This window comes from Plodia interpunctella, chromosome 12 (genome assembly GCF_027563975.2).
Source record: "Plodia interpunctella isolate USDA-ARS_2022_Savannah chromosome 12, ilPloInte3.2, whole genome shotgun sequence".
In the NCBI taxonomy this organism is placed as follows: domain Eukaryota; kingdom Metazoa; phylum Arthropoda; class Insecta; order Lepidoptera; family Pyralidae; genus Plodia; species Plodia interpunctella.
This window is the reverse complement of record NC_071305.1, coordinates 372822-387981: the sequence shown is the minus strand read 5'-3', so window position 1 is coordinate 387981 and position 15160 is coordinate 372822. Positions and strand designations below refer to the sequence as shown.

At 34.1% G+C, this 15160-nt stretch overlaps 1 protein-coding gene across 1 annotated transcript; it reads right to left on the bottom strand.

The window, feature by feature from the left end:
* Positions 1-1273: 1273 nt before the first annotated feature.
* LOC128674002 (uncharacterized) lies at positions 1274-11578 on the bottom strand. The gene is made up of 5 exons (XM_053752213.1): positions 11458-11578; positions 8361-8525; positions 6335-6506; positions 5331-5458; positions 1274-2397 (listed from the first exon to the last, which is right to left on the bottom strand). Exons 1-4 carry the CDS (start codon positions 11527-11529, stop codon positions 5343-5345), a joined length of 525 nt encoding a protein of 174 aa, XP_053608188.1. The 5' UTR covers positions 11530-11578; the 3' UTR covers positions 1274-2397; positions 5331-5342.
* Positions 11579-15160: the final 3582 nt, after the last annotated feature.

Here is a 15160-nt window from a genome sequence, read left to right as displayed (position 1 = left end):
GTTTGATAGTTCTTCAAACTGTTGTTATATCCGTGGTTCTTCATCATCTTATGTTTACGATAAAAGTAAACGTCGTAAGGAAATCTGGTTTAGGTCTTTTAAAAAATTACATAAGTAGAGGTTTTTAAAACCATTTTTTATATAATTAGAAAATACAGACACTTTCCAATCAGGAATGTGTTCGTTCGTCTCACCGCTCAGACTGTAACATTTTAAAAAAATGTGACAAACAAAAATGCTCTCATTTAAAACTTGCAACGATATTTTTTCCTTCAATGAGACATAGTTTTTGAGATACAGCTCATTTCCCAAAATTGATGCTGTGTTGCATTTATGAAATGGCTTTATCGTTTACTAGCCGCCCAACCCGGTTTCGTTCGAATAAAAACTTAATAAATTATATACCTAAGATATGTATCTCACAATCCATACTTGTTACTACGGTACCCTCAAACATCAACAGTTTTTCTTATAATTATTATCACAAGTTCATCCAATCTTCATACTTCGATGTTGTGACGTCGCTCGTCACACAAGCCTAATTATTTCCATGTGTACGTGTTACGTAACTCTTTAGATTGTTATCTAAATTATTTTTTATATTAACTAAAACTTCGATATAGGTACCTTCCGGACTCAGATTCAGGTTCAATGTGTTTTTAGCTAACATACCTCTTGTTTGTTTGTAATAATTTTACGGTACGAAGACAAGTAGGTAGGTACTTTAAAATTAATAGAAGAAAGGTACCGAATATGTAGGTATAACAAGCCTGAACTTATCCCACCCCACGTAGAGATTTCTTACAGACAACCGCCAGCCAGATAGGATTCTCATCCTAGATGTCCCTATGCACTCGTGAATGGGTGACAGGGGGTACCGGTCAGCTCAATTTTTATATATTTTGTTCGGTTAATCATATTTTATATGTATGTATAATTTTTATCAGCACTCGATCACAATCATAACGTGTTTTTTGAATACTTTTTGACCATGTATTTTTTGTACTTTGTTATACTATCAGATAAAAATATATGTAAGAAACAATAATGATAGGGACCAACACTGTTTAAATTAATTTCTTTCGGCATTTCTTCACAGCAGTGGTAGTTCCGAAATGTCAGTAGTTTGTAGCTTTTTGAAAAATCCCTATAAGTAAGTACAACATAATACTTAACGTGAAAAAGTGCCGATGTGGGTGTAATTTCTGAATAAATAATTTAAATTTTATTTCGAGGGACAGATGGTAATTAAAAAATAAAATTTTTATTGAAATTATTTTTCATTTATTTATTTATCTTCAAATGACAAAGGCAATCAAATCATTTATAGTCTAACATAGATACAGATATAGGTAATGCGTTTTTTGTACTTACAAAAATATCACTAATATTTTGCATGAAATATTCATAGTTTTGTTACAAATTAAAAAATGGTGTTAAAATATCAACAGGTTCGACAATAGTTTTTCATCATCAGATAAAAATAATAATATCCTTGGTATAATGTTGATTCTTCACAAGCTCAAAACATTCCTTATGAATATTTTTCAGGTAAAAAAATTAATGGAATTTTAAGTAGGTACATACCTTTATGATTTTCAAAAGTAAATTGCGTTCTTCTAAGAGAAGCGGTGCATTGTAAAGATAATACAGGATTAGTTATATCATACTCTATTTTAATTTCTCTTCCTTGCTTTTCTCACATAGTATAAAAGTCTATAAAAATTACACTATTTTACTATAAAATAATCTAGTTACAGTTATCTGTGACCAGGTTTATTAAAGCGACTGAACCTATTTGTAAAGTGGATGAATTTATTTTGTACCAAATTGTGTGTTTTCGTGGGTTTCACCAGTCAACTTTGACGTTAATTTTCGCAGTTGAAAATTAACAACAGAACAACGCAAAGTACGCCATTTTGTCTAATCAGAAACGGAGCGCAGATCAAAGTTAACGTCAAAGTTGGCTAATTCAACCCACAAAAACGTACATACTCAATTTGATACAAAATAAATTCATCTACTTTACAAATAGGTTCAGTCGCTTCCTATTCATATCTCTTATTAATAGAAAATGTCCAAAGATCCGAGATCACGCCTGTCGTTATACGTCTATGAGAACCCAATGAGCTCGCCATTTTAGTGTAGACAACTTTATACATCGGCCGAGATCATGGCCAGTCGACATGGATTGCTCAGTTTTTGTGAAAGAAATCTCACATAAAACGGAACGATGTACGCAGAGGCAGACAGACCGCGATCGCAGTCGATTGTGTTGAGGAATATATTATTTTATATTTAGGATAAAACACCAAGATTATCATAAAAGACCTGTTTCCCGCAGGGGTAGACAGAGACTAGGGTGGCCAAGACCTTCTTGCAGGCTGCTGATCTATTCTAAACAAAAAGAATGAAAAATTTTACTTTTTAAACTGATTTGACTAAAATAATTTATCAAATTGGTTTTGAGCATTAAATTTACAAATATTTTTTTTATCTTTTTCATACTAAGCCAAAAAGCATATCATGTATGTCCTGTCAAACATTTTGGCGCCAATCTTCCATCCCAAGAATAATATTGAAGATCTTGGTGGAAAACCAAAGAGGTTGACGATTCTACTAACGTTAAGTCAATCATATCTCTAAAAATTAAGATATCACTTATCTGTATCTTTTGAGTTAGGCGCGACTATCTCTTCGGGGATTTGACGTAGAAGTAACTGCACGTCACTTTTGCAAAATGTCATCTCGAAAAAAATTTTCACTTTCGCAGAAAGTCAATTTCGCAAAAGGTCATTCTCTCAGAAAGTCATTTTACCAGAAAGTAAATTTCGCATAATGTCATTGAATGCTTACAAAGAATTAGCATCAGATCTAAACATAACAGAACATAATTTTGGGAATGACATTCTGCGAAAGTTACGTTTTGCGAAAGTGAGTTTATGCGAAATTGACTTTTTGATAAAATTACTTTCTGAGAAAGTGACCATTTTTTCTAGATGACATTTTGCATAAATGATGTAGTACGTCGAAACCTCCCTCGCATTATGACTTCATGTTAGCAGAATAGGGACTATGCGAGTGAAGGGCGAGAGTGGGGGGGGGGTATGCATTAAAGACCAAAACATAAAACCTTTACTCTTAACCTTGGTTCCTTGTCTGCCTTGGTAACAAGTAGAGAAACTAACTTGGTAATTGCACAATTCAAAACTAAAATTGAAGTTGGAACAAAAATTGGAATGGAAATTTAAGTTTAGTCGTTTAAATTCAAATTCAAAATTCAAATCATTTATTCAGAAATTAGACCTTCACAGGCACTTTTTCTCGTCAATCTTTAAATTTATAGTTATTTCTCACAAGCTACAAACTACTGGCATTTCGGAACGACCACTGCTGAGAAGAAATGCCGAAAGAAACTCATTTGAACAGTGTTGGTCCCTATCATGCCAGATCGGCTTACCATTATTGTTTCTTACAAAAAAATTTTTTTTTTCTTTTCTTTCTAATAATATATAAAAGTACATAATGTACATAGTCAAAAGGTATATCAAAACAGGTTATGATCGTGATCCGTATATATATATATATATATATATATATATATATATATATATATATATATATATATATATATATATATATATATATATATGTTGGTCCCTATCATGCCAGATCGGCTTACCATTATTGTTTCTTACAAAAAAATTTTTTTTTTCTTTTCTTTCTAATAATATATAAAAGTACATAATGTACATAGTCAAAAGGTATATCAAAACAGGTTATGATCGTGATCCGTATATATATATATATATAATATATATACTATGTATATAACAATTAGTATGTATATAATAATTGTTAGATAATGTGGCTGTTTGTTAAATTATTTTCGACTTAGGGGTTTCATATTGGATGTTGCGAATTTAAACATTTTGAAGTTTGGTATATACCTGGTGACTGGGGGTTTGAGCATGAGCGTTTTAAGAATAAAGGTTTTAAATTTCGATATTGTAATTGGTACCTCGGTATGGGGACATATTTCGACGGTCGTTTTCAGTCTTTTGTATTTGGACATTGACACTTATAATAATACAGATAAATTAATATAAATTTCGAGCCACTTACTGCGTAAACATAAATTTGAACTAAATCTTTCAATAAAAATAGGATAATTCAATTGTTTATAAATAAAGTCTACGATATAAATAGGCGTAAGTAATTAATTTAGGAATATCACATACTTTTTAAACATTTTATACTTTAACGTATATGCTAAAAGCTCAGAGAGGATTTTTAGGGTTTTTAACATAATAATATTAATTTAACATATTCTACAAGGGAATAGATGCCTACCACGAAATACACAAACACGTAGCACGTTACTAACGTCCACATGCTGTCTCTTTTTCGCATGTCGTAAAAAAAGAGAACGAGTGAACGCAATTACTTACGTGCTACGTGTTTATGTTTCATAGCAACACCCCTGTATCGGTAATTTAGATCATCCAGAAAATCAACAATATTACATCCAAGAATTTGTTTTGTGTATCAAATATAAAAGGCAAATATGTGCAAACCAAAACATTATCAAAACTTTTTTATAATATCAAAATCGCTTTTTCTCGACAGAATTGTTTTTTGCATTTGTTACATTTATAATAAGATTAAAGCACAATATTGATTCTATTAAAAAAAAGTTAATAAGTAGGTAGGTGCCTTCAGTTAGCATTTTAGTAAATATACTATTATATATACTGGTGCTATAGCTGCAGACTAATATTTGTTATTCTTACAGCCTGTTTCACAACTTTCAGATAAATTATCATACTGTAATCTGACAAATAAAAAAAAGTTAGCCCTGTTCAACATTCGTGAAACACAATTTTTAACGCTTTCTGTTCGATTCGTTACGTCGAGATACTTTATCAGCAAGGGGGTGAAACAGGCCCTTAGAGTTGTTTAATTATAACCCTTAGAGTTATTTAATTATGATGTTTAGAGATCATTGAAAAATCTTATGAATCTCATGAAAGTGAATTGGTGAACTAAATCGATGGACGTAAATGATAAAATCAAATGTTACGTAAATGGTAAGTATACTCTTGACGTACGAAAATGTTGCAAGCTGATGAAGACAATGTGAAGCCTGAAGATCGGGTATGGTTTTCGTAATAAAATATAGTTTGTAGGTAGTGCCATTTCTTGTTGTGAGTTCCAATAGAAGCTCTGATCAAAAACTTAGTTTATATAAAATAATTCTTCGCCTGTTGTTTTCTTGTTTCTTCTCTTTATTCAAATGTTGTTGTGCTATAATATTCTAAATCACAGACCTAGAATGTTATTCAAACGGCGCTCAGTGGCGCCATCTCTGCTTGCTCGTTGACACTGTTGCTTGCAGTTTCAGGGTACAAATCTCGTTTGTAACTATTGACCACTGAAGTAGCGAAGTAAAGGACAACTGAAACAAAATAGATACTATAATCATAGGCAAATAGCCTTGCGTAGAACGGCAAATGACTTGGGAAAACAAATCAACAAAGTCTTGGCATGCCACTCCTGCCTGGCCCTGGCATAAGGGGCTTAACTCATTGGTAAAAGAAAAATATGGGCAAAACCAAGAAATGCTGGCATTAAGCCAACCTGTCGCCAAGGATGTATGCGTGCCAATGGTCTGACCACCGCGATATTGCCCTGATTTGGCACCGACCGACTTCTTTTTATTTCCAACCGTGCAAAATAATACGTGGTCATCGATTTTCATCCTAAAATGAAGCCGTTGAGGCATTCAGAATTCATGTTTTGGAAATACCGCCTTTCGATTGGAAAACTGGTTCCACCGATAGAAAAAGTGAATAATCGATCATCACGGCGAATATTTTGAAAAGCAATAACAGCATAGATAGTTTTTTTATTCCGTATATATAAATAGCAGCCTATGTAGCAGAACGGCCACGTTGTTGTTGTCAACTGTAGCGTTGCATATTAGCGGCTCCATTCGTGTCACACCGAAATTTGTGAGCATTAGAAAGATATATTGTTTCTTTTCTAGCAAAATTATGAAATGTGGTACAATGTTTTTAATTAGCATATTGTTATAGACACAATACCACCTCTGTAAGCTAATATACCTAATAAAAAAGAACTTGAGATGATGATGGTCATATATCAAGAACAGGAGAGATACAGCAGGAGACAGAACTCTCTCTCTCTCTCTCATCGCAATATTCCAGGGTGTTGAAGATCAGTCCGTTATCTATTTTTTTAGGAGTCAAAAAACAAGGGCTAACTAAAGTAGTACTTCAGCAAGAAGTAGAATAAAATTTAATAAACTTACTCCCATAAATCGTGAATGCAGCGTACGTCTTCGGCTCTTCAGGGTCGTCTGGAATCTCGCCCTTGGTGACCTGGTAAATGTATATAAAAGTACACACTGCAGCAATGCTGATCAAGCCAGCACTCTGGAGGAACGACACCCAGATCCATGGCCACATCCAGACAGCAGATTTCTAGAAGAAAAATAAGATTATTTTTTATTATATCCGTATTATAGCCGTGTTGCATAAACTGGTCTTTGCTATTTTTTGTCATAAAGACTGCTGTGAAATTGCATGCCCTGTATGGATCTATCGTGGATTTAGTAAGTACTTCGTACAACAGTACCTACTAATTCCATGGGATCTACATTATTGAAGTAAAAACTTATTTAGTGATGGTTAAAAAATGTTAAATTCGAACAATGTTGACACGTGACTTGATCTAAAACTTACGTCAAAAATGCACAACGTTAATATTCAAGTTTTCACGGCACTCTCGGAGTGCAAGCAATTTTTTTGCCTCGTATAAGATTCCTATTAAATATAATGAATGAATGATTTATTTATAAACTTGCACGTATACAAAAATAATTTCCCAGTTGGCTCCACACTAGGCTGCAAGCCTGTCCTGTGGCAGCCAAAAACAGATTAACAATGTTAATTTAAAAAGCCAATGACATCATATTAAACTATACATATTTATGTACTATGAAAATTCAATAAGAAGATGGCTATCCCTATCTACAAAGTACAAAGCTCACTTCAAAGTCGTCAACATCAACTGAGATTGAACATAGTCCCAGGTCGTTAATTGTGCTCTATCCAAGTGTTTACATTTTTCAGAGCTCTCATCTTTTATGTTACACAAACGTATCATTTCGTTATAAATAAAATTTGAAATAAAATGTTCAAACCTATAAAAAAAAAGTATCCCGAAAGAAAGGTGTGTAAGTAGTTTCTATATTTCTAAAGTGATTAGTAAGTGCTTAGATAACAAAATTTTCCTTAATCTATACATATAATAAAACAGTAGAAAAAAAAATCCAGGACATTGAATATATTTACATAAAAACAAAATTAGATAGAGTAGAGTGCGATAGAGTAACAGAAAAAAAAACTCTGTCTGTACGTCTGCCTGATTAGTGTCTTGCCATGAGTGATTTTCTGTCATGATGAGTCATTTTCTGTCGTGATATAAAAATCAAAGATCACACACACACACACACACACACACACAAACACACACCTGATGTGGACCCAGGATGGTACGGCTAAACTATAAGAAATATAGAAATGACGCCTTAACAAAAGTCGTTCAGTCTGATGAGCATTTTCTGGTTAGGTATAAAAATTGTAGATCTAGAACACCTGAAGAAGAGTTATAATGGTCCAGCTAAACTATAAGAAATATATATTTCAGTCGTATGAGCGTCTTCTGTATAGGTATCGTTACGCTTTGTCTGTACAGTTAAAATCCTCTAAAAATTTTGACTCCTTGCTAAAAATTGTTCGGCCACGCGAACCAAGTTGCGGGCATCAGCTAGTGATTTACGAAATAAGCAGTTTTTAATTTAAGTATGCCGTTCAATGTAAGGGTTTCGAACCTTGATCTAGTCCCTTAAGAATTATATTGTGTTAGATCCGTTACCGTCCTCTAGCTTCTTTTTATTCTTTGTCATATACCTCCAATTGGTGCGGTAGTTTGCCATTTTACTCGTCAATCCACTTCTACAGTTTTCCCTTTCACTTCCACATTAAAGGCTTCTCTATTTTATTTAATTCCATTTCATATCTTCGTATTTTGTGTATCTACAACTGTTAGTATCCTACTAATATTATAAATGTAACAGTTTGTGAGGATGTATGTGTGTATGTTTGTTACTCTTTCACGCAAAATCTACAGGACAGATTGTTATAAAATTTGGTACACGCGTAGAATATAACCTGGAATAACACATAGGGTACTTTTTATCCCAGAATTCCCACCGGAGCGAAGGCCCGGGGCGCAGCTAGTATTTTATATATTATAATTGTAAAAAACATTACCTGAATAGTAGCGACTACGAGGAAGACTCCAGCTGCAAATTGGAGTATTAAGCTGAGACATATTATGCAGAAGGAAAAGAGGGTGGAGATTTCTATATCTGCTCCATACACCTTGTACAGGAAGACAGGGGTTCCAAATGTAACCATCAGGGGTACCGACAGCACCTGTAACAATCATTTTTTCAACTGTTTATGATTGTTTTAAGCTGTAAGTAAGCGTCTTATTTCTGAACGGAAACCTGTCGACGCGATAGTTTGTGCTAACAAGTGTGTCCAGTGTGGCAGACCTATAGGACAAACTTATACAAGTTTATTCCGTACGAAGAGACAGCTGCGACCCAGGGAAACTTCTTTATAAAAGACATTTTAAAAGGAGAATTAAAAACCTTTACTAGTGTTACTACCTTTCTGTTAAAACGCCTACGTATTCAGAACCCCTAAGATACCAATAAAAAACACATTTGGTGTTGCAATATGTAGTATAACTACATAATATATAGTATTCCTGAGTTGAAAATAACTAGCCTAAAGATTTACAATATCTAGGTAGGTTAATAACGCTTATAAAATGCCTTGGATTACAACAACGAAAAAATGTTACGAAGCATTCGTGGTAGTTATATACATGTCGCAAGGTTTGATGCCTACAATCTTCCTTTCCCAAAATTTTCCTCGATGTCAAATGTCCGTTTCTTACAATGTCACTCTCACAAATTTACCTCTCAAAAAAAAAATATTTCCCCTTGTTTAAAAAAGTTCGCTACACAAACGTGACTTGGTCCCAATATTGAAACGTGCATATAAAAGTGTTATGGTTGACAGAAACTTGAAACATCAAACCAGGAACCGACTTGGGCCAATATAGATTTTCAGTGGGTGGTAAATCTTGTATTTTAGAGGTATGGTCAACAGAATCTAGTCAAAATGTCCCTTGCCTAAATAAACCTAATAAGCTTCTGTCATCTAAACTACTGAAATATAAAGGTTATCTTCGATTTGTACCTTCATGGGGATATTCTTCGATTACTTTGCCAAAATTGGCGTGTATTGACACGTGTAAATATGATAAACACTCAAAGTTCATTCTTCATTTGGGTATTGATATGATAAATGGCATAACACCGGTAATACAGATACTACAACTTCACTTCTAGGTATTTATCTAGGTATTTACGAAGTGCGTGACAACGTACCGAAGCATGACTCAAATTTAGTTACGACACCGATATCTAATGCCATTGAGTAGTTAGTATGATGAGTGCATTTATTTAACGCAATGAAAAACCAGCAATGTAAACCGAATACGCCGAAGTTTACAAATACAGTAACGAGTTTGCTTTTGTAAATTTGTGTGAAATATGAAAAAAGGCTGAAGAAAAAGTAAAATGGCAGGAAATAGGTAACTTCCGAAAACAATATCAGATTTATTTAATAAAATAAAGATAACGTAGCACTCGCCTTCAACTATCTTATATATCAATCACACCAGCAGGCTCAAGATAACACTGTTCAAAGATATTTCGTCATTGTATCGGGCCGTCAAGTAACTGTGGGTGGACCGACCCACTGAATTCTAATATACATAGACACAGTGCACTGCCCTAAAAACCTAAATCTTAATTATTTTTTTCTTAATGATTTATCGTTCCAGATGGAAACAGTACAAATAACCGGCCAAGTGCGAGTCGGGCCACGCACTGTGAAGCGTTCCGTATTTTCCATGGAGTTGTTCGTGAAGTTTTATATAGTAGAATACTCGACTGGGGGAGGTCAACTATTACTCAACTTATTATGCCAATTTATGTGTGATCTTCTTCATAGTCGTATTTCTCATGACTGTGGGTCGTGGTCATTACGTGGAATGAAACACACACAACAACTTTCTTGGCATTATTAATGGAGTGATTTGCCATTGCCTTCTCCATTTCACACACAAGTTAATAAGAATCAACCAGTGTGCAGGTTTCCTCACGATGATTTTCTTCACCGGAAGCAAGTGGTGGTCTATGAAAACTATTATACATGAGTCAGATTGGTATACAAACTCATGTGGCACAAGTAGGATTCGAACCTGGGATCTTTCGATCCACAGGCGGGCATTTTAACCATTACACCACCACCGCTTCCGCTAGGTATTATACTTTTACTTTTAATTTCGTTATATATATGCATGAGTACTAATACCGTAAAGAATAGTGGCAATTTAAAGCTTAATAATTTACGAATGGTTTACTAAATCCAAAGACGGTCTTCCCACACCTCTAATAATTTTAAAGGCCAATACTTCAAACTATAGTAAAGATGAAAAATATCCCACTTCAAAGTAGTTGATTTTTTTTTTCAAGATCTTATTTGACCACTTTTGCCGCGTAATTAATGTGTATACGAAATTACATAATTCTGGTAGGTACTAATAGTTTTTGAGCCAAACCGCGGTCAGGCGAACCTGACGAATGACGTTCCTTGTCTGTACTACGGAAATTTAAAAAACATATGAATTACATCTACATGCCCTTGGATGAAAAAATATTATTATAAAAAAATATTGACAATAATTCACACACAAAACGTAAGACGAAGGCAAAATAACTTGAGGTTTAATATATGTTTGTGGAAAATAAGCTTGACAAAGTATTCTAGAAGAGTCTATCCCTGTATTGCGACTGTACTAAAACCAATGCAAAAAGACACACGTACGTACGCCCATTATATTTGGTAAAAAGCTTCTAATTCTAATTTGTGTATGGCCCGGATAAAAAAAATATTTATTGGTCATTCGATTTTCGCAAATTTTTCTTAATTAAGTTTTACAATAACGTCGGCATCCCGAAAAAATAAAATGGACAACGCCCGAAAACAAAATGGCCGACCAAACGCCGACCATCACATGAACCATGGCACATGTTTGATTTCACTTAATTTCAATGCTAGCAAACGTATCACTATATTTGTCTTCTAGAAATTAACTTGGTCGCATTATTTTAAAAATACCTCTTAACACTATATCATTGTATTGATTTTTTGGCAAAATAATTCTGTGCATGAATCAAAGTGAAACTAGTTACATATAGATAGATAAAAATAAAAGGTAACGAACCATATAAATGAGCGCAATAAACAGCGTGCTCCATCGTAAGGAGCAGCAGCAATTTCCAACATAGAGCAACATTATGAAAACTGAAGTGACCGCACTTTCAAACCTGGTCAGACCAGGTATAAGTTTCTTCGAAGACTGATAGCATTTATGTCGATCTTATCCTTATCAAATTGATAATTAGGGATTGACAGACTTATTGATTCAGTGTTATTATATTATGTTATATTATTTTATTATTTCAATTTACTTCGTTTTAAATTTTAAGAAAATTTTATTGGATCGTAATGGCAGCGCGGCCGCAGCGGTCGAAACGCTCTGAGAAACGCCAGTCAAGAATATTAGTTTCCTACTCTGAGTTAGTTTGTTAATTTTTACGTGCAATCTACATTTATACTGTCTGTTAAGCGTGAACAAGTACCGTTTTCAGTTCATTTTTCCCAGAGGAGACCTTGGTATAAACGTCGTCTGCCTGGGTCATTTATTTCTCCGCCATAAGCGCAACGTTGCAACTTTGTGCTCCGGTTCGAAGAAGAAGTAGGCAACACACGTGTGACACGACTCGTGTTGCAGTCGTTGATAGGCTGTGGTAACCATTTACCATCGGATATAAAAAACTAATGATGAAGCATTGTATCGTATACTTACCTATTTCAAAATGTTCAAAACGTCAATTTGAATTTGTTTGCAGCAGATTTTGAAGGAAAACGCTACTTAAATTCACTTACATTCACATTAATCTGGGCAACATCAAATCGATAACAGTAACCAATCAATAGATTTGACTTAGTTGTTTAACATCACTAAAGTGATAAGAAAAATATCCGGCGGCAATTGTGAAAAAAGTAGGTACTCGCTACCACTAAGAGTAGCTCTTTATTAATTGCGTGGGTACGAGCCTACATTGGGAACAAATAATATTTTACTAGCTTTTACCCGCAGCTTCGCCCGCGTAAATTTCCCACGGTAACATTTAATTTTCGTGTTGAAAGGCACCCTATGTCCTCCATATTTCAAACTATATATATGCAACATTACAAGAAGATTAGTTGAGTTAGAGCGTGAAGAGGTAACAAACATACTTTCGTATTTATAATATTAGTTAGGATAGGATTAGGATATTAGTTGAGATCGAAAAACTGGAATAGGATTGAACAAATCTGAAATTTATTTTAGGACTTTGTTGTATATTCTCCTAATTGAAAATTAAACAAACAAGTTCTGAGCACTGGGCACACGCAAACATACTACAGGCCATAGGAAAAGCATAACTGTTTCAGATGTACTTCTGCAACCTTCTGTGTTTGTCAATGGAAAATTAGTGTGAATTATTGGGCTGGAAGCTAGAAGTGATCTGTTCTGTATCCAGATAAATAAAGCAATGCTATATTGCAGCTTCTTACTCATGCGACTGACTCATGATATGCTATATTTCAAGACAAAGTGTGAAGAGGTACAAACAACCAAACAAACAAACAAACGTACTTTCACGGTTTTGTGTCGGGTTCGGAGTTAATATATATCACGGGAACTGTAAAAAACCTACATTTCGCGTTTTAATATTCACTCTGCGCCATCTACTGACTGTTTAAAGTATTATTATAATTCAAAACATTTATTGGCAGTCTTTTATCGCAAAATCCCACGGCAATGGATTTGGATAGCTTGGAAATATAAATCTAAAATTTCATGGTGCATACTTTTAAATTGACGAAGTTTTATACAATCTTGCAACCCTTATTTCACGCCCTCGGGGAAAGAATTTCCAAAATTCCTCTCTCAGCGGACGTCTCCTATCCATAATCTACCTTCCTACCAAATTTAAATTTTATTAATTTGAAATGAACTCAGCGCATTTAGCGCCACCTAAAAGAGAATACAGGTTTTTCGCAAATCGCCACGGGAATCGTCTACAAAGTATATTTGCAGAAATTTGTTGCTGTTGCTGTTAACTGTTTAGATGATAAATTGGCTATGAATTTTAAAGGTGAACGCTCGTGTAGGATGAATGCTCCTTCTGAAATTTAGTTGGGTTCAAAAAACGTCATTTGGATGTTGAACGCTGTGAAGCTAGACGCTCATCACGATCCGGTCGACTTTCTGTCAACCTTCTCAAGCGTGCGGAGAAACGGAAGAAAGATTAGATCGTTTTCGGGAAGGCATAGTTTTGATACCTTTAAGGCAAAAGATAAATGTATTGTTTTATTCGAATCGAAAATCCAAAAGGACCTATGTGCGTACGTATTTCGAGTTTGATATAATTTCTCGGCGGACACTCGAATCGTCATTGTTTTTTTTTATATCCTTGTGGCGCCATCTTGTATCAGATTTAAATTGAGAGAAATGTGAGTTCAGCTTCTATATTCAATGGTGAAAGTTCTATGGTGAGAGTAAAGTAAACTGTATTTTATTTTTTTACAAAAAAATTTTTGAAACTTCACATATCACATAACCTAAACTTGTACGTGTCTCACTTCAAAAATTTGTTATTTTTGAAGTTTCATACAAACTTCCACCCCTCCCCTTTCCGGATAGAGTATCGGGATACAAAGTAGCCTATATTCTAATCCAGGCCAAATAATGTACAAATTTGGCCTTCTTCAATTTTAATTTAGTTTTTTAAGTATCCTACGGGAACCTGATCATTTACCGGGATGAAATGTATCTAAGATGTTAGCCCGGTATATAAGGTACGTACATACCAAATTTCAAGCAAATCGTTCCAGTACGTTTCGAGTGATGCGCGTTCATACAGACACAAAAATTTCCAAAACTATATTTTCGTCATATCAGTAACTAAGTATATTCCATGAAGAATTTAAAACAAAAAATCCAATGTACATCATCTCGCTGTGGACAACCAGGACCTCCGGCTGCTGGTCGTCCATCTCAAGAGACACTGTTGCCACAATATACAAAATTTGTACTATTCTGTAATTTGAATTACACAATGTAATGGAAATTATACTTATTTGTATGTAAGTACCATAGTTTTCCAACCACCTATGTTACTTCCTATCCTTTATCTAGTGTGAAATAATTAATTTGCCAAGATACTTTTCTTATTTTTTGCTAATAAAGAAAATAAATTGATAAAATGTAATGGCGGCGCTAGTGTGCGGCTTCATAAAAAGGAAAATCTTAATTTCCTTTCAAGATACAAACATCGGATCACCGGGGTTCACCGCCGCAGGTTATAAGTTATAAATAATAATTTATAATTAGTTAGATTTCAGTTAATCCCTTAGACAACAGATTGTTTTACAATGGGTAATTATAATAAGAAACTTATTAAGAACTTACAAGAATGAAAGGTCAATTACATAATTCGTTAGAAATAAAGCCAATAGTAAAATAGTATAATGCTTGGTATATGTACTATTATTATAATTACAGTATTAAAGTGAAGTGAAAGAAAGAAAAATGTATATATATACAAAAATTATACAAAGCAAAGCAAACGAAACAAGTTATGTACTTAAATATTTCAACATTACATGTTTTCCGTATCAAAGTCAAAATGTCCAATTTTCTTCAAGTAAGCTTCAAGGCTTATCGAGACAAAGTAAACGAAGAAGACAATAATATTCATGTAGCATGTTATCCAAGCATAGTGAATGCTAACAAGAACTATAACGGACACGCAAGCCGCGCACGCGCACTGTATTCTGTATTACTCAATTCTATTGCATTAGCTCGTTGTCCG